Source organism: Delphinapterus leucas, chromosome 13 (assembly GCF_059928025.1).
Source record: "Delphinapterus leucas isolate spDelLeu-1000000601 "Yukka" chromosome 13, BTC_Dleu_Yukka2, whole genome shotgun sequence".
NCBI lineage: Eukaryota > Metazoa > Chordata > Mammalia > Artiodactyla > Monodontidae > Delphinapterus > Delphinapterus leucas.
In genome coordinates, this window is record NC_143141.1 from 72,295,134 (window position 1) to 72,314,441 (window position 19,308).

Below are 19,308 nucleotides of genomic sequence, written 5' to 3' on the forward strand. Positions count from 1 at the left end.
GTCCCACGCTTTCCTCCTGCACTGGGTCTTTGCTCAGATTGTTCCCTGTGCCAGGAATGCCTGCTCTCCACTCTGTCCTGTACAGACTCCACTTCTCCTCCCAGCCCAGGGCCTCTGCCGCTGCAGAATCTTCTCTGAAACCCTCACCTGCCACAGGCTTAGCCACTTAACATCTTCCACTGTGAATGTCTGTTTTCCCTGTCCCTTCACTCCCATCAGATCGTAACCTCCTTGAGGGAAGCTTCTAGTTCATAATTAATTGTTATTTCAAATGAAAAATTTGACCGTGAGGCAAAGAGACACCTTATATAACACTTGGGTAAATAGAGTCTTATACAACTGTGTCCCCAGTGGTGGCTTTAGAGTGTCATGCACTTAGTAGGGACACAAAAATATTTTTGAATGAATATTTTCTCCCTCATACCTGCAAGACTATGATGGTGACAGTCTCCATCTGCACATTAATTTTTAAAAATTAATTTAAATGTGGTTCTCCTATGTTTACAACACAGAAAAGGTGCCTGTTTTCATCCGTGAACAAAGTCTGTCTTTTCAGATTTATTCCGTCTTTACTTGAGAAACAAAGGCATGTCTTATGTAGCAGATCAAGGTGGTGACTGTCTTTGCCAGTGTACCAGATCCACCACTGCGTAAGGGAAAAGGAATTTCTCCTGGAGCTGATAATTTCCAACATGTTCAGCAACACTTCTGCACAAGACCACCAGTGTAAAGGATACGAAATCTACAAAGCACTAAAATAAGGAGGAAACTACATCACTATTCATAGCTATTATTTTCCATGCTAATGTTTCATGATTGTTTTTTAGTTCAGAAAATAGAGTCATTGGGATTCTCAAAAATACTACCTAAATTGAAATCCATAGAGACAGAAAGCATACTGGTGGTTGCCAGGGACTGGAGGCAGGGGGGATGGGGAGTGACTGCGTAATGGGTCAGGGTTTCCTTTAGGAGTGATGAAAATGTTTTGGAACTAGATAGAAGTGGTAGTAGCACAACATTGTAAAGGTACCAAATGCCACTGAATTGTTCACTTTAACATGGTTACTTTTACGTTATGTGAGTTTCACCTTTGGATCAGGCCTCCAAAGTGTCCTCAGAGACATTCAGCTGAGCACCGTTACAAACCAGTTGAATGTGTGTATTTTGGTTTGTTACTCCGTTGGCTGAGTCCTTAACAAGGACTTGTTAAGGTGTTTCGTTTGATTAAGGACTTTCTAGTTCCAGAGGTGGAGCCTGAAGCAGGTTTTATTTTTTCCTTTAAACCAGGGGAACCTCCCAGAGACAACAACTCGCAGACTGTGGATGGCACCCCAGACGCTTCTCTGGGTCGTTTGTCCGTCAGGGCCCAGTGGGGAGGAAGGAGGACGATCCTGCCCCAAAGAGCAGAGTCACAGGCTACAGTTTCTCTCCACTCCAGGCAGGTCCTGCAAAGGTGAAGGCTGGTTGCAAAGAATGGCGGGTGGACTTGTCCTAACAGCTCACAGCTTCTCAGGAAACCGTCCTTTTGTTGTCTCATCACGGGGGGAACAGACTCCGTCAGAGAGAGCAAGGGCAGGTGCTAAAGCAGCATCCTGGATCAAGTGCCAGGCTGGTGGGGACGGGAGGGGAGGCCGTCAGCCCTCCTCAGTGGGGCCTGCTGTGTGCAGGCCTGGCAGGGCCCTGGACCAGCGGCGGGGGCTGGGCTGACCACATACCAGTACCCGTCCATCTTTTAAAGACACAGGACCCAAAGGGAAATCACACCCTTTCATTTCAAACATGGCCCGGGAGCCCAGAGCCCAGTGGCTGTGCTATAATCAAGTTGCATCAGTCAACTTTATAACCAAGTCTCCTCCTTTTTTTTTTTCAGCACTTCATACCTTCTCCTGTGCCTTCCCATACGTGTCTCATTCAGTAACCCAAGAGACAAACACTGCTGACGGCCTTGGAAAATAGCAGCTCCAGGAGAAATTCCTTTTCCCTTATTCAGCGGCAGTCCAGTGAACAAAGAAAGCCCAGTGACAAAGTTGTGTTCACTTGGGAAACTCTAGGTCCAGCAAAAGGGGATAGTCCCAGGAGTCGCTCACCAAGTCGTCTTTCCCGAGGGAGAGAACCCCGCTTAATCTTTAGAACTCCAACTGTGTTGGATATGTAATCAATAGAGTTTACCATCAACCCAGGTCGCTGAACCAGTGACCAGTTCAAGACAGCCTAGACTCAGCAGGAATTGCAAATTCCCCAGCAGACCCTGTGAGAGCCCAGTGGAGGTGGCCCCTTATTGTTTTTCTCAATAAAAGACTAAAAAGCTGTCTGCACGTTTTGAAGGCATCGACAGCCACCCAAAGAAACAGGACTGCTTATGACTCCATCTAATAAGTGCCCGGCAACCATCAACCTCTCTAATTGCCATGTGAGTGAAGAGGTGGGAATTTTAACAAACAAAGTCGATTTCGAAGTGTTACTGGAAGATGAAAAATGTCACAGAAGCGCCTAGCCACGAGAGGCGAGCAGAGACGCCTGCTTCTCTCAGGACAGCATAATCCCGAAAGCCGACAGGAGCCGACATGAACATTCCCAGCACCTGCCTCCTTGACACTCACAAAGAGACACGTCAGTTGCTCAGGAAATTACAGGTACCACTGAGACACCCCAGACCCTTTCCTTGTTGTCTACTCAGGCAGAAGAGGTGGCTTGGAGGCCCGGTGCTGAGAATTCTGAGTGCCCCGTTCCCTTATATTCCAGGCCCTCTCGAAAGGGAAAGGAGATACGGGAAATCCTTCCCACGCGGGTGCTCTCATAGTATTATTGTTACCCTCCCCCTCTACAGAGAGGAAACTAAGGCTCAGAGAGGTTACGAGCAGTGGGGGCAGGCCTAGGATTCAGGGCCCCTGTGACTCACAGTCCAGTGCTCTTGGGTCCTCCAGGAAACGAGGCCTACACCCTGGGCTCATCTTATACAGATTAGGAGCAAGTGGTGTCATCTCAGGGCCCGACTCTCAGCAGCTGTCAACCATCGCGAGAGCTAACGAATGACAGGTGTGCCTCCCTACTGTTTATATTAAAGGGAACGAGCACCCAGAATAGATGCTCCCCCATTTACCCCGGGTTTCCTGGTCTGCAGGGCAATGGGATCTGGCTGACACTTCTCAGTGTTCCACACCCAACAAACTGGCTCTATTCAAAAAGGAAGTCCAGAGATGTGGTCACCCCACTTATCTGCACACCTTGGTTGCTTCCAGAGGCCTTTCCTGCGCGTGACCTCACGTGACCACCTGGACCATCTGAGCGATACCTTAAATGGGTTTTTTGAAGATTCTTGAGTTTCCAGAGTCAACCTTGTTGAAATATAATCCAAAGTACCCCCAGGAAGGGACAGCACTGTGAACCATTAGTGGCTTGCACTTGGCAGCCAGCTGAGAATCAGGCCCTGGGAAGTGGGAAACAGGACTGGGAGGGTTTGGAGAGGGTCAAGAAGAGAAAGAAGCAAGAGAGAGGAGGCGGGGAAGGTCTAAGCCCCTCCCAGCAGCTCACCTCCCAGTTTTGCAGAAAGAGGTTCCCGGGGAGCCATTCCTTGCTTCCCCACTCCCACCAGAGAGACCAACTCTGCCCACGGGGCCAAAGGTAGAAAAGTCTAGAAGAAAAAAGGAGACGTGACAGGAGAGATGGGAAGAAAACACAGAATAAACCAACCATCAGAGGCTCTTCAATCTTAATTCATTTTATTCTACAAAATGCTACTCAATTGAAAGTGGAGAAGCTAACCAAAAAAAAAAAAAAAAAGGAAAAAAAGTTGTAATATGTTCTCTCTTCCATAGCAGCAAGCTTTTTCTAACAAGCTTTCTTTAGTGCAAATACTGTAGGCTTGTATTACAGTAAAATAACAAAACAGAACAACAAAACACCACCAGAGATGCTTTAGAGCAGAGCTACTCCTCAATTTTCAAAAGTATACAAAGATTTTTGAGCTCACAGTCCTGCCTGGAGAGGCCTATTTAGAAGCCTTTCCAATGGGACCATTCCACCAATACTTAAAAAAAAGAAAGAAAACAAGGTGTTCAGAAAGATAAATTCCCCATCAAGCTGTAGGAATCTTGTACAACTTTTTTTTGCCTCCAGGATCTTATAGCAGTCTTTACTCCACATCATTGACATACCTCAAATACAGATGCACAAAGCTTATGATTGTCTACTATATCCAAAATACTATATATACATCTCTCACTGCAGAAAAGACACCCTGATACCTATTCTTTATACAAAGGTGAAGATTTTCTTCCTCAATATCAAGTAACCACAAACTAAAATAAATGGAATAAACTTTTAATCATACAGAGAAAATAATTTTTTGAGGAACAGGGCAGGTTCTCTTACAATGTACACTTCTTGGTGACCACTGTCCCTAGAGGAATGACAGTCCATCTTTAAAAACAGACCTTTTTTTATACAGTTTATACAGCACAAGTCACAAATCATTTTAGAAACAAAAAAAGTATCATTAGCCTAAATTTTTAAAAAAATTACAAAGAAGAAAGAGAGGGAGAGAGGAACTGAGCATTTTAATGCTATCTGTTTCTATTCAGGCTTGGTACAACACAAAGATGTAAACATTTAAAATAAATAATAAAATAAATGTCAATTTCTTCTCCCCCTCCCCTTCCCACGCCCCACTCAAAAATTGACCCAGCTCCTCCTGAACATGTCAGCATTAGAAAATTAAAACCCTTTTTGATGTATGACCAAAATACTAGAAGCATGAAAAGATGTCAAATAGGTAGTGGGGTGACTGGGTTTCCTTTTTAAAAGGTGCAGGAGGACATGGGCACACTTAGAAATGTACACACGAACACACACACACACACACAACCTGTCAATAAATAGTGAGATGCTGGCTTTAAGATGAATGCCAAGAAGACTCAACAAGCAGAAAATAGCAAGACCCCTTTACTTAAGTTTTTAAAAGAAAGTTACACACACCACGTATCCTATCGGTCCACAAATTCTATAAAACTCAGGTCAACCATCTGAAGAGTGCAAAGGAGCACATCACAGGGAAAACAAGTTTAGAGGTGGAAGGATATTGTAGGGGGTGGGTCTTTGAGAACAAACCTCGGACTGAAGGCAATCTTGCCTTGGATCTTTGGAGAAAGACCTTCTCACCTCCAAGTGTTTTTGTTTATTCATTACTTGTGGGCTTTTAATAAGGGAAGTCCTCATGGCTCAGTCTCATCCTAAAGAAGGTATATATATATATATATATAAGTGCCTAACACATCGTCTGGCACATAGTAGGTGTTATTCTTTTCCTTCTTAAAGAGGCCACGTGGATGTCTCATCAGAGGAGGAAATCAACCTGAAAGTTACAAGATGAGACTGCAAGAAGCACTGGTGGTCCATCAGGGAAATGGGAGAAAAGTCCCAATGCCTGTAAGTTGAGCTCATCCTTAAAATGGAGCCATGTGGGAGCAGAGAGGAGACTCCTTTCCCCAAAGCCTGAGAAAGGGAACCAGTAGCCTCTGATGGTTCTTGGCGTTGAGATGCTTGTGTTATTGGGCACAGTGAAGACACCTGGCCTGTCTCACAGGCAGAACAATGACTTCTTTCTGGAAACTTCCTCAGTGAACTCTCTGCTTGGAGTTGGCTCTGGCAATCGTCTAAACTTCACCTGGGATCTCCTCTCTTTCCTGTGTCAGCAGCTGTCCCCATCCACCCAGCCAGGAAGAGGACTATTCCCAGAGAGGCCAGCCAGGTGGCCAAGGGGACGGTGTGTTTCACACCAGCCTGTCAAGGGGTGCCTGCCCTATGCCATCCCAGAGCTGCCTGCAGCCCAACTGGAGTCCACACCAGCTGCCTCACGGCTGGGGACACAGGGGGAGCACAGGGTTCCCTGCCCGAGCACAAAGGCCTCCCCGCTGCGGCTGCTCCCTGAGGGGGAAGAGGAGGAGGCAGGCCTGGGTCTGGTGTGAACTTGGAGAACAGCCAGGAGGAAGTGACTGAGGGTACACTAGTGCGTTAGGTGTGAACATTCCGCCTTCTCCGAATAACCTCTGGCTTTGGGGAAGCCAGACTACCGCCCAGAAAAAAGCTAGAGGGTCCTGAATAGAGAGACACGGCTCCGGAGGCCTCAAGATCCTGAGAGGCCGCTGGGCTTTTGCTTTCTCCTGGTCCCAAAGCCAACGCAGCTTGAAATCGGAACGAAAGCCAGACACTGTCTCAGGCATGTCCAGCCCGGCCCCAAGTCACATACCGGGACCTGCCTTGGGATCAGGGCTGTGCAAAGTGGGGCACAAAGGGACTTTTAGAAATAAAACACCAGAAAGCAGCTTCATTTAAGAAATATATATATATATGCAAAAAGAAGCAAATAGCTCCCAATTGGCCACAAACACCACTTGAGATGATTAAGCCTTTCAGAGCTGAGCGCACCCCAGCTCTCTTTGCCCGTCTCCTGCTACTCCTTGCTGACTTCCGCGTCCTTGATTAATCTGAAGCCAGAGAAACCCAGTGGCCCAACCTTATTAGGAGCGCCCCACCCAGAAACTCTGGGGAACTGGGAGGGCAGCGTCACAGCCAAGGAATGTGGGAAATAACATTTTTAAAGCATTTGGGGACAAAATACTTTTTCTTTTAATCTCCTCTCTCTTCATGCCCTATCTCTCCACACGTCACTCCCAGTCATAGCAGTCTGTGTATTTTAGGCATTCGGCTGTTCCATTCTGTGTGTCTAGTGCATGGCAAGTGGATAATGGACATTAAATACCAGCCCGCGTGCCAGGCCTGGGTACGTGAAGGGAATAGGGAACAGGGAACCATGTCACTGCTCTCTTTCTCTCTCTCTCCCCGGAGTCCAACTTTGAGTTCTAACCCCCACTGGGTTGATTTAAATAATATCTATATAGTTTTAAATTATCATCCAATGATCTCTAGAGCTGAATCACAATAGCGGGGTCTCCCTCAGAGCACTAGCCCAGCAGAAGCTCATTCTGGAAGATCAACCCTGGGGAGAAAAAGGCTTTGAGGCGGGGGGAGGTGGGGACCACGCTGAGCTCTGCTGAGCTGTGCTCTTGGTGAGGCTGGAGGACCCCTTCCCTGCCCCCCACCCCATGGGAAGGGAGCAGCTAGCTTGCAGCGGGAAGCAACACATCTCATCTCTGATTTCAGCAGCCCCCAAGCATGGCATGTACGCTGCAAGCCACAGTGACAGCTCTGGGCCAGCTGCTCACAACTGGCTGATGGATCTGAGGAGCACGCTGGGGTGAGGGGCAGGGGAGTGTAAAAGCAAAAGCACTAGCTCCATTAGGTAGCAGACGACCACAGGAGGTTGAACAGGCACCTGGGTGAGAGGTGAGAAGCGGGTGCTGGGGCTGCTGCGAGGCAAACCCCACTCCGACTGCCTCCCTCCTTCCTCCCCCTGCATTTCTGTCCACAGCAGAGGCGCTTTTGAGGCTTGGGGAGGGGCCAGGCCCACGCTCATTAAACCTCCGTGGGTGGCATCACCCTGAGAGGCAGGGTGGAGGAGGGCAGAGCCGGCAGGGACTTGGAGTGATCTGTGGCTCCTAGGGAGGGATGCCTCCCTGGTCCGGAGAGAAGGGTCCGGGGCAGAACGGCGAGGCAGTAATTACAGGAGACGTCCTACTCAAGACACCCATGTGGATTATTGGCACTATTCCTGGCCCGGTAATTAGGCATTTGGCAAACCCAATCTGTGCCCCGGCTGTCTCACTCACACCCTGTCTTTTGGCCAAGCCGCTCCTCCAAAAGCCGTCTCCGAGGATGGGGAGGAAGGGTCCTCCAAGCCTCCCAGCAACGGCGGCATCTCCTTGAGAGCTCAGGGAGCCCTGCTGGTGGTTCTGGAGATGGTGGTGGACCGGGAGTGTCAGGGGAGGAAAGGTTCTGTATTGCACATTGACTGTCCCCTTCTGGACAAGTCAGCCCCAGCAGAAGAGTCACCTGCTGCCCCATCTCCAGAAATGAAGAGCTTTAATATTCAGACCACCCAGATGAAATGTCATGGCAAATTTGATAAAAACCAAGAGGAAGTGAAATTGACACTGGGGGAAGGAAGGGGCAAATAGTGGGAAGGTGAAACCAAAAGGCACTGAGCATGCTTGGTGGGGCAGAGAAAGACACCATCACTCCAGAGACATGTCGTGACAAAGGGACGGGAACGGTCCACACCAGCTTCAGGCTCTTCAGAAGCCAGAGAGATGCCCGGGTCCACCGAACCAAGTTGTCCAACGTTTTTCAAGAAACAGGATTTGCTTTGCAAGATAAACGAGGGAGGAGGTCCCGTGACTTCCAAGAGATCGTCCAAGTCCTCCAGCGCCTTACTGCCAAATCCCACCTGGGTCTCCCCAGAACCAGGAAGCTCTCTGGCAGGGTCCCCTTCTTACCCTCATGGCCCTGGAGTGCTGAAAGGTGCTGGTCCCTGGGAAGGAGGCAGTGACGAGGACGCCCCTGGGAGCTGGGTTACAGAGCCAGCAGAGTTGGGGAGTTCAAGGAGTCTGACGACTGGTCCCCACTGCTACTGCTTCTGCGGTGAGCCTTGGAGCAGGACTCAGAGGGCGACGCAGGCGACTCCTGCTCCAGGACGCTGGGGTAGGTGAAGACGAGGTTCGAGGTGCCTGGGGTGATGGCAGGAGTGGAGGTCACCACTATGGGGGTGTGCAGGGGCTCCTCCCCATAGAAGCCCCCAGCGATGCTGATGGGCTTGATCACGGAGCGCTGGGCCTTGTCCAGCCCCGCCGATGAGGACGAAGGGCTGTCCTCTTCCAGGGGCTCCTGCTTCACCACCACGGCGCCTACCCCTCCACTGCCCCCACTGCGCAGGGCCTGCAGCCCGGAGGCCGGGGGTGACCGGCGCTCCTCAGGGCTGATCTTGCACACAGGCCCGTGGGCCACCAGCATGAACTCCAGCTTCTCCTTCTCCTTCTGCAGCTCGGCGATCTCCTTCTGCAGGCCCGACTTCTCCTCCTCCAGCTCCTCCGTCTCCTGCAGGGGAAGAGGGGTACGTGAGGGACGGCAGGGGCTGCGCTGGGGGGTTGTCAAATCCGGCTGAGAAAGGGAAATCCAGCCATGTGCTCAGAGGACAGACCATGAAGGCAGCAAGCTCACAGCCCACTGCTTCTGAGCCACCTGCACGTTTAAGGTTTCCTTTTGTTTCCAAAGCTCCAGACTGAGAGAAGAGGAAAGTCAGCTTGGAGGAAGGGTGAATTAACAATCGTAGCTGTCATGATCGAGCACTTACTTTGTGCCAGGCACCGTGTTAAGCATTTCACAGGCATTATCTCATTCAACCTAGCGGTTTCTTGAAGCAGGTATCAGCAACCTGCAGGTGTCAGTTTGCAGATGAAACTGAGTTTCCAAGAGGTTTAATCATTTGCCCAGTGCCACAGAGCAAGCAGGTAGGGTAGCCCAGGTTTGACCCCAACGTAGCTGACTCCAGAGTCCACATGCTACTGCGTTCTGCTGCCTTGGTGCCAGGACCGCCCCCCGGTGCGCCTGGGGGTGAGTAATAGTGAGATCCGGTGGGCAAGGGGGCACAGCACGCAGCTCCACACCCTCTCCTCGTGCCTCCTCAACCCCATCCAGCTCGCCGCGGACACATCGACACTAAATTCTAAGCTGCGTGGCAGTGCAGGTTTCTGTCTGCGCACACAAGCCTAGGACAGTGCCCGGCTTATAGGGAGTGCTCAATGCATCCCGTCTGGATCTTCACCGTCCCTCTTCCCTTTTTTGCTCTAAGTAGAAAGCATATGTTTCAGGACTCACAGAAGCCCGGGAGAACATTCAGTTCAGCCCCCGAGCTTTAACAGATGAGACCCCTGCCAGCCTGAGCGGGCACGTGAGGCTGGCATGGACCTCAGCCCTTCCTTTCACACAAAGCCAGAGAAGCAACAGATGCACTTGCGGGGGGTCGTCATGGAACACGGAAAGGCACGTGTCGCCAGCCTCTTCCCCACTTTTCCCGAACACAGATTCCCGTTTGAGAACGAGCTGACACGGGCCAGAGCTTCGCTAAGCAGCCGAGCACAGCACATTCCGAAGTGAAAAAAAGTTTCCATCTGTCTCAAGGGTCTGATGAATGTCATGAGCTTATGAGAGGCTTCCTGTGGAGGATGTGGCTCAGGGCCTGGGTGGCTGGGTCGTAGGTGGGGAGGCGCGGGGGAGTTGGGTGTGAGGCTTCTAGGGGGGTGGGGGGAAAGCTGAGGGGCCTCAGGGGGGCAGGCTCTTCTGGGGCTGGTGGCAGAAGCACCTGGGGTAGAGCCAGGGGGCATGGCTCCTTGCAAGGTCAGTGGTAGGGAGGGCTCTGCTGGGGGAGTCTCCCCGGGGAGTGCTGATCACTCATGGATCCGCCTCACGTGACATCGGAGCACCGCCACTCCTCCTCCCCGACTCTAACACCGCCACGGGGCACCACTACAGGCTCCGCGGGATTCACGCCGTGCACGTTCAAGACCCACGAGCGAGGGCTCCAGGATGGACAAAGGGAAGCAGAAGCAGGTGAATGGTAACTGGGAGGATTAAATAAAGTAATAGGATGTGCAAGGCAATGATCTCCAAAGCACCATCCTGGCTGGTCGTTGCAAGGATTGCCAATGGAGTCTCCCTCGTCTCCTCACTTTGAACACATTCCACCCAGGAGAGTTAGTCCTGGCTTTGGGTTTCCCCCACATGGCATACGGCCCATCCTGGAGGGTGGGGCTCTGGAGGGAGTTATGTGACGTTGGTCAGGTCAAGCTTTTGAGAGGGAGGGGTAGGGCCACGGGCCCCCAGGTGTGGGCAGTTAGGCAGCAGGGGAGAATGACTCACAAAGGCAGAAGGAGGTACCAAGGTGACAGCTTCAGGCTCAGGGCAGAGGCAGGGAACCCTCCCAGCCACGAAGGATATGAGAAAACCCCAAGACAGTACAACTCAGCTGCACGTGACCCATCTCCATGAGACCTAGAGAGCGTCACGACCCCTGCAGAGGTGAAGGAGCCCAGAGAGCAGTTCCCCACAATGCTCGCCCGCCCAAACTAGATGGTTGAAGCTAGGCCGGGCCACTCCTGCTGGTGGCAGGCACCCTGGGATGAGGAGCCCCAGAGGAGGCAGGTCTGGGCTTGCCTTAGCTCCCGGGCCCTGCAATGCCAACACCCTCTGCCATCCCTCACCCAGGAGCCCCAGCAGGTCTCAGTGCAGGGATCGCACAGGTGCTGAATGAGAAAGGGTACCAGGCCCAAGAAGCCTGTCCAATTCTCTCTGGGCCCAGGCTGGTGCTAAAGGCCAGCTCCCTCTCCCCAGCCCTCTCCTTTAATCAGGGCAGTGCTGACCCATGTGCTAAAAGGAAGCAATGTTTCTGTCTGCACTGACTCACATGTCAGCCACTAGGGGCAAGGAGGAGGGGAAGGGCCGGGAGCCCTGGGGTCCCTGCTCTGGCCCGCCCAGAAGTGCGCCCGCCCCACGCAGAGCTCCTCACCGCCTGCAGCTTCTCTGTCAGCTCCCGGCGGCGGTTCCGGCACTTGGCCGCGGCCAGCTTGTTCCTCTCCCTCCGGATTCGACGCTTCTCCTCCTCTTCCGGGGACAGCTAGAGGCCAAGGTCAAGGATCACGGTTAGGCTCGGATAAATGGCTCACCATCTTTTTGGCTTTTAACTGCATTTGAAGTAGGGGAAGAAGCCCTTCTGGAACTGGGGAGGGGAGGGCCGAAGGCAAGAGGAGCGCGGCTCAGAGGCCCAGAACACGCGGCTCACTGCGGTGTGGACGCCTGGGAGGGCGCTTAGAGCTGAACACCCCCTGGAAGGTGATGTCGCGTGTTTGAAGGGAGAACAGGGTAGCCATGGGTCAGGGACTCACCAGCCCAAGCATGATGGCAGCACGTGTCAGGCCAGCCCCGATTCAGTGCCAAGGCCTGAGAACGGGCTGGGACTGCTTCCCGCAGAGTCCCCTCGTGCCAGGCCCGCCCCACCCACTTACGCAGCTTCCTCCACTCTCTGCCTAATTACTCCTCCCCATAACCCTGCCTGCTCTGCGAGCCTCATTATCTCCACGTGATTAAGTAGCTGGGCCCAGAGTAAGAAGCACCCAGGGGGGCATGTTCTGTTGCCAGGGGGAGGGCCACCCCACTCCCAAGCCCCTCTGCCGGCCCTCGAGTGCTGGCTGCTCACACTTCAACCCCGAGGACTCACCCGTGTGCCTGGCACAGTGCCGGGCTGGACAGGACCAGCGAAAGGAGGAGGGGCCCTTAGGCAGGTTAAACCCTGCTGCCCACCACATCCACTCATTCAACCAACGAGCCCTTCTGCATGCCAGGCACAGTTTGAGGGCTTAGAGGTTTGTCAACAGACCAAGTGAACATAAATCCCCCTGCAGCTCCTCACACTGAGGTTGGTTAGGGGCCCACGGCTCAGGCCAGAGGGCAAGCACTCTGCCCCCACCATCAGGGCTGACACTCTGTTTACATAGAGCCCTCCTTCCAGAGGAGGGCCACCAGCCCCTCGCAGAGGTGATGTGAGGAGATGGCTGAGGGCCAAGGCAGAAAGCAGTTCAAAAGGACAGACCACCCCTTCAGTCATCAGACTGACGGCACCCCTACAAGATGCCAAGTACAGTACTTGGGGCTTAGAAGATTCTGGGGGAATAAGACCTGAGTCCTACCCTCAAGGGATACATGGGGAAAGGGCCAAAGCCACTTTTGGAGGGGCTAAGAGAGAAGCCGCCCCACTGACGGATGCTGCCTGGACCATCAACCATCCTGTGAGGGAGGGAGCCACTGCCCAGGCTGGGCCGAGGCCAGAGTCCCCAGGACACTCCCTGCAGCCTTGAAGGTGTGTGGCTGTGACGTCCTGAACAGGACACAGCATCACTGCAGCAGCCTCCAGGTGGTGCGCACTGACCTGAGCCCATCCAGCCGGTAGCATCTCTGTTAGTCCTCAGGCCCCTTCCAGAGACCCGGTCTTGGAGTCCACGCTGGAGTCCCGGCTCCACTTCCCTCCTTAAGCCCCCTCCTCTGCCTAGGAACCCAAAGAGCCGTTGGCTCCACGGTCTCTCTTCTGAGAGGCGTCAGGCAGCTGGGAGCCAAACACAGATGTGGCACTTCTGGGTGGACTTGGACAGATTACTGACCCTTCTGAGCCTCAGAGCCCCATTTGTAAAATGGGGTTAATAGGACCTGCCCTGCCTTCCACAAAGTTTCTGCAATGATCAGATGAGATGCAGTGTGAGAGTCCTCTCTAAACTAGAAAGTGCTAGAAAGAAGAAGATGCAATTCAGAGGTCTCCTCTCTGAGGCCTTTTCTGCACTCACTGAGCAGCAAATCAACTGGAGACCCAGAGTCCACAGATTCAGGCACCCTGGTCTCTGTGGAGATCAGTTGAGGTCACAAGGCCACTTGGCCAAGGCCCTGAATACTTGCTACTCCTAACCCTGTCTCAACCTGAGTCTAAGAGGGTAACCCTGCTGTAGTCGTGGGTTCAGGGCTCAGCACTGAAAGGCTACTAGGGTTCCCCTTGAGGCCCAGCTAGCCCCCCTCCTCCTTCACTGATGAGGGGCAGAAAAGATGGAGAGCTGGTCCTGGTCCACTTTGGCCTCTGTTCCCCCTTGGCTGCTTCTGGACAAATTTTGACCTCCCAATTGCCCTAGAAGTCTCGCCCCTATCTGGTGAGGTGTGGGGCAACTTGTGGGAGCTCTTGGCTTAGGAAGTGTTCAGGGGTGGTGACAACACGGTTACAACTTGAGTGTGTCAGCACCACCACATACCCATCCACAAGCCACACACACCCGCCCCTCCCCGCCACTGCTGGCCTCAGAGGGAGCCTCTGGGGCAGGTTACGGAGGAGGGCAGTGAGGCACCAGGCCAGCCCCTGGTAACAGGTTCCTCCCCCGGGGGAGGCTGAGAAGGCGGAAGTGAGCCTCTGAGAAAAGACCCTCAGGCTAGGAACCCAAAGAGCCAAGGCTCTAGGATGCCGCCACCTAGGCTTCCTCCAAGCTGCCAGACGATTATCTGAACTCCTAACTGACATGGGATAAAACACTTCTGGCTCTCTCTTTCCCTCTCAAAAAAGGAAGGAAATTCTCCAAATTGTCTTAGGGCACGCCTAGGTGGTGTGGTAGGAAAACCACAGGGCTGAAGGTCAAAAGAGGTGGATTCCAGTCCTGGCTCTGCCACTAACTCACTGTGTGAGCTTGGACAAGGCCCTTCTTTCTGGGCCTCAGTTTCCTCATCTGTAAAATAGGCGCAGAGGGAAAATTATTGAATTTTCAATAATTATTGAAAATTATAGAAAAGCTGGTCTCCAAAGTCTCTTCCAGATATAAACTTCTAAATTTGGTGTGAGCCAGGTCCAGAAAAGGATGAAGAGTATTCAGCACATCTTGCTTTGTTGTCCTGCTAACCCAAGAGTCCCTCACAAGCCTGGCTCTTACTCAGGGGTCCCTTACATACAGGGATAATCCAAATCGTCAGTGACTATAAAGCTTAGCACCCTGGGCTCCCTGAAGGAAGCACATTTATAGAGGACCTTAGGATCACTGCTACTGCAATATTTATAACTACAGGTATGGAAAGCAGCAGTGAGGGGGGATATTGGCCATTTGCCCCAGCAGCAGAAGCCCGACAGCACCCGGGAACTGTGTCTGTTACCATCTATTACACACACCCCTCCATGTTGCCCCTGCACAGGGCCCTGCCACTAATAGAACAAACCAACATGTAATGGATACAAGGCCCAGCTTTGTCGTCAGAGGAACGGGGCTCCTGTGAAAGCTTCCAGTTCCTCAGAGCAGTGACCCTTGTGATTCTAAGTGTCCTGGGGACTAGTGGCACTGGATCTGCAATTATCCACTGGGCACCACGTTTGAAAGGTCCTTGTATTGGAACAAGGAGTGGAGGTGGACAATGGTTGAAATGGGGAGGGGTTCCAAAGCTGTGACTGAAGTAATTCTTCAAGCTAACATTTCATTTGAAAAACGGATTCTCCTGCCAAAGTATCTCCCTTCCCTGGACTTGTGGTGGCATGGTGCTGTAGAAGGAGCACCGCACAGGGGTCCAGGGGCCTGGCTCTAGGCCACGCTTCCCCACTCACTTGCCAAGTAGCCCCAGGTAGCTGTGTCCAGGCCTTGGCTGTGTCATCTGTGAAGGGGGACAGATGGGGCTCTTGGAAAGCTCATTCCCTCCTTTCTGGAATTATGCATGACTCTGATTTCTCTTTTGGGAAGCAGGGGGCCAACGCTGCCCTGGTAATCTGTTAATACAGACAATGGGCCTTTTGAGCGTTGGGTAGATGCTACCTAGAGAGCAGAGGCCCCACCCTTTGCTGGTGTCTCTCTCAGCCAGGTTGACTCCTGCTCAGAGCTGAGCCCCTTGAGGGAGAAAAAGGCTGATGATATCTGACCACCTCCCCCGCCAGCCCTGGGAGCTCAAGCAGCTGAGCAGACTCCAAAGACCCCAGAGTCCCTCCACTTCCCGAGTGTGCATCCCAGGCACTTGAAACGGGGTCCTGCCTTGAGTTGGAGGCCTGAACCATGGAGGGAGAATGGAAGCTACCAGATACTGGGAGACAGTTAAGGACTCCCCCAAAAGCTCCCAGCCAGGGTTCACTGGCTGCTTGTCCTGTGGCCCCTGTACCAAGTTATCAGAGAATGATACTGCTATAGGCAGGGCCTAAGTCCTGCCCATGTGCTGATGCCTCACCACTCACTATGTGCTTTCCCACCATGATCTCATTCGGGTGGAAGCAAGTCCTGGCCAGCAAGACCCTATCTCCATTTTGCAGCTGAGGAAACTAAGACACAGATTCTAAGGGACACAGGCGAAATGCCTGACTCTCAGGTCTCTAGCTCTGCCTCCACTGGTCCTGAGCTCCTTCATCTCCCCAGTGCTCCCAGAACATCGACCCTGCTCCCTGCCAGTCTTCAGAAAAACACTGTGTTATAAGGCCTGGAAAGCCACCAATGCGGCTCCTGATCGGAACTGTACCTGTTCATCTCTCCTCCTGCGGCCCACAGTGGTGCCAATGGTCTTGATCACGCCGGGTCTTGGGAGGGCCATGTGCCCGGGGACAGAGGCCAGGCCCGGCAGGGGGCTATAGGGGTGCGAACGGGGGTACGGGTTGGACATGGAGGTGATCACCGTGGGCTGTACCATCCACTGCAGGTCCTGGCTGGTCGTGATGGCGTTGATGGTGGGGATGAAGGCGCTGCCTGAGCCAGGCATATCTACCCGGAATTTCTGAAATGAGGAGAAAAGTAGGATTGAGCCAATAAATACTGCAGAACAGGACAAGCAGAGCCAGGAGGCCAAAACTGGCAGAAAGTAGAGTCAGAGCCTGGGAAGCCAAGGTCAAGACACTGGGTGGACTTCCTGCACATCCAAGAATCAAGGGGATCTTAACTATTCCTGGGACGCCCATGTCAGATCTGCTCCCTGACTGAGGTCCTGGAAACTCCATCCCCAACTGGCTCGGCGAGGATGTGGTCATATCTCCAATGGCTTCTAGGATAGATGTGGTCCCTAGCAGCTCACACTCAGCAGGTCCTCTCTGAAGCCCTCCAGGCCAGCTAGGCCCCCATCTGCAAGAGAGCAGGCCTTCCACCTGGGGCCTCCTGAACTTCTGGGTCACTTGCCATTATTCCTGAGGGTACCAGCTTAGGATCCCTTGAGGAGATTTGCCGACCAACTGCTTTGCAGCAATGAGGATCACCAGGAAGGTTGTTATGTCTGCTTTCGTTACTTTCCAAACAGGTTCATGATGGGGCTGTGGCCCCATCAGGGTGAGACCAGGTCCATGAAAAGATATCCTCTGACCCATGAGACTGAAAGTGGTAGCGCCTGCTGCCAGACTTCCCCTTGCTGTCCTTGTCCTCCTCGGCCTTCACCCCCATCTTGCTTGGGGCAGACACACTGTGTCTCTCTTTATCTATCTACATATCTATCTATCTGTGCTCACAGGTGTGTCTGTGTGAAACTTTGCTGCTAGCTCTGAGTTTTCTCCCTGTCACTTAATTTATGCCCAGACCACGTTGCAGAGCTCTGTGGAACATGCTGCAGGAAGCATTCTATTTAAAATATAAGATGATGACAGAGTACAAAAGCTAAAATGGGCCATGCCCCTCAGCAGCTGGGCTTGACCTTCCTTCAGGGCAGCTACTAGAAAGCGAGAAGGAGGGAGAAGGGAAAGATCCCCTACGTCCAGATTTTCGGGAGAAAGCTCCCCTCCTGAAACCCTCAGCCTCGGATAATTCCTGTTTCCACAAAAAGGTTCTGCACATCCTTTCTTCCCTAACTTGGTGGATGAAATATTGACAACAATAATAACTAACACTTACTGAGCACTTATTAAATGACAGGCACCATGGTAGTGTTTAACCTAGATTGTCCCATTAATTTTCCCTCTGAGGTAAGAACTACCATTATCTCCATTTTAGAGGCAGAAATTCAGGCTTAGAGAGATTAAGTAACTTATCCAAGGCCACGTTCTAATAAGCAGTGGGGTCAGGATTCAAACCCAGTTCAGCCTGGCAAAGAGGCTAGGTCTCTCAAATACAGTGCAACACAAGATTCTGTAGCATTGTTTTTTCCTGCCTCAAAATCCAGCCCCAAGTGCTGGTATCCGTCCCCACTGCCCTCGGACAGAGCATCAGGGTCATCCCCACCAAGGGTCCCTACAGACCTTCCCTCACCCAGGACTCCCCACAGGTCTGGTTGACCCAGATGAAATCCCACTGCCATTAGCATGGATGCTATAGCATCTCCCCTATATTGGCCCAACCAGACCAACCAGGATTAGAAGTGTCAGCAGCAACGGCAGCTGCCACCACCATGGTCTTTGCCCCTGGTGACGACAGCCGGGTTGCTTTGTGTAAATAAAGTGAAACTTAGAGTACTTCACTGCAGCTGAGGGAGCTGTGGACCCTTCGCTGTGGACCCTTCCTTGCTCACTCCCCTGCCAGCTGCCTGACCCTAGTCTGGGTAGTGGAATGTGGCTGTCTCACCTCCCAGACTGCCCTGGGGCCCCAGGTCAGGGGCATTCAGTGAAGAGAGTGACCCAGTGCAATGAATTCTGGGATTCTGTGAAGTTACCAGTGCAATGGATTCTGGGAGTCTGTGAGGAGAGCTGCCCAGTGCAATGGATTCTGGGATTCTATGAAGTTACCAGCGCAATGGATTCTGGGAGTCCGTGAGGCGAGTTGCCCAGTGCAGTGGATTCTGGGATTCTGTGAAGTTACCAGCGCAGTGGATTCTGGGAGTCCGTGAGGAGAGCTGCCCAGTGCAATGAATGGATTCTGAGTCACCTCCCAAGGCAAAGACAACTGGACTTTTTATCCGGAGCTCACTAAAAAGTAATAGGTGTATCTGGGTATGTGTGTGTGAAGGAGGGCAGGATGCAGTGAACACGGAAGGATACAAGTGGGAAATGATCTTCAAGGAGGAAAAACAGACAACCAGGGCTCGCTATGAGGAGGCAGGGCAATGAGAACACGTGAGCGGCTGAGTTTGTGCAGAAGCACTAAAACCCAGGCAGCTATGTTTCTCTTGGGCTGCTGGATTGGCAGGGAGAATGGGGAGTAGTCTGAGTCAGGAGGCCTGGATTTGAGGCCTTGGTGGATCACTGAGGACCCAGTTTCCCTGTCTGGAAAGGGGAGTAGTAACACCAAACTCACTGCACTATCATGAGGATTAAATAAGAAGCTGCTTGTAGTCACGGGCTCTAAAAGCACACCAGTGGCTCTCAGCCCCGGCTGCACGTCAGAATATTCGAGGAGCTTTTTAAGAACACCAATGCCGGAGCCAGCCTCACCATTACAGGTCTAAATGCATTGCTTTGGGGTGGGGTTCTGATAAGGTGCTTTAAAAAAATGCCTGAGGAGGTTCTAATGTGCAGCCAGGGTTGAGAAATGCTGCTCCAAATAAGTGAAAGGTGGCACCATCATCATCACGACCACCATCGCCACCATCACCATCCTCGTCATTGGAAGTGTCTGTGCACTCACAGTGCAAAACGGGTGGCTCCAGGGAGAACTGCCAGCTTCTCATTCCTGGGAAGCACCCAACATTTTTATTGTTTCTCTTCCCAAGTCCGGTTCTGGGTTTGAAAGACACCCGAGGCATCCAGCAGGATGGTTTAATGTGACCTTCCACTTCTGTGGGGGAACTGTCAGCTTTCCTTTCAGGAAAGCACCCAAGAAATTCATTCCTCATTCCAAAAAAACAAACAAAAGAGCTCCCATTTCAGGCTGGGAGAGGGAAGCCAAAAACCTGAAGCAAAGCTGACAGACTAAGATCCCTTAGGACTAAGTGGCTGACTCTCAGCCCCTCTTGGGGCCCTCCAGTCCA

At 52.3% G+C, this 19,308-nt stretch overlaps 1 protein-coding gene across 18 annotated transcripts in view; it reads right to left on the reverse strand.

Moving 5' to 3' along the window:
• The window catches only part of FOSL2 (FOS like 2, AP-1 transcription factor subunit), a 57,146-nt gene that overhangs the window by 29,951 nt on the left and 7,887 nt on the right, over positions 1-19,308 (reverse strand). For 16 of the 18 annotated variants that reach the window (XR_016395481.1, XR_016395484.1, XR_016395483.1 and 13 more), the window contains 2 exons: positions 15,952-16,203; positions 11,456-11,563 (listed from right to left, as the gene is read on the reverse strand). Coding sequence is in view for 14 of the 18 variants with exons in the window: in XM_089923310.1 (XP_089779436.1) it covers positions 11,456-11,563; positions 15,952-16,203 (360 nt within the window). In the remaining 4 variants the exon portion in view is untranslated. Of the gene's footprint in view, positions 1-3,697; positions 8,989-11,455; positions 11,564-15,951; positions 16,204-18,127; position 19,308 lie in introns of those variants that run through there. The other 2 variants (XM_089923316.1, XM_022574175.3) reach the window with 2 other exon arrangements.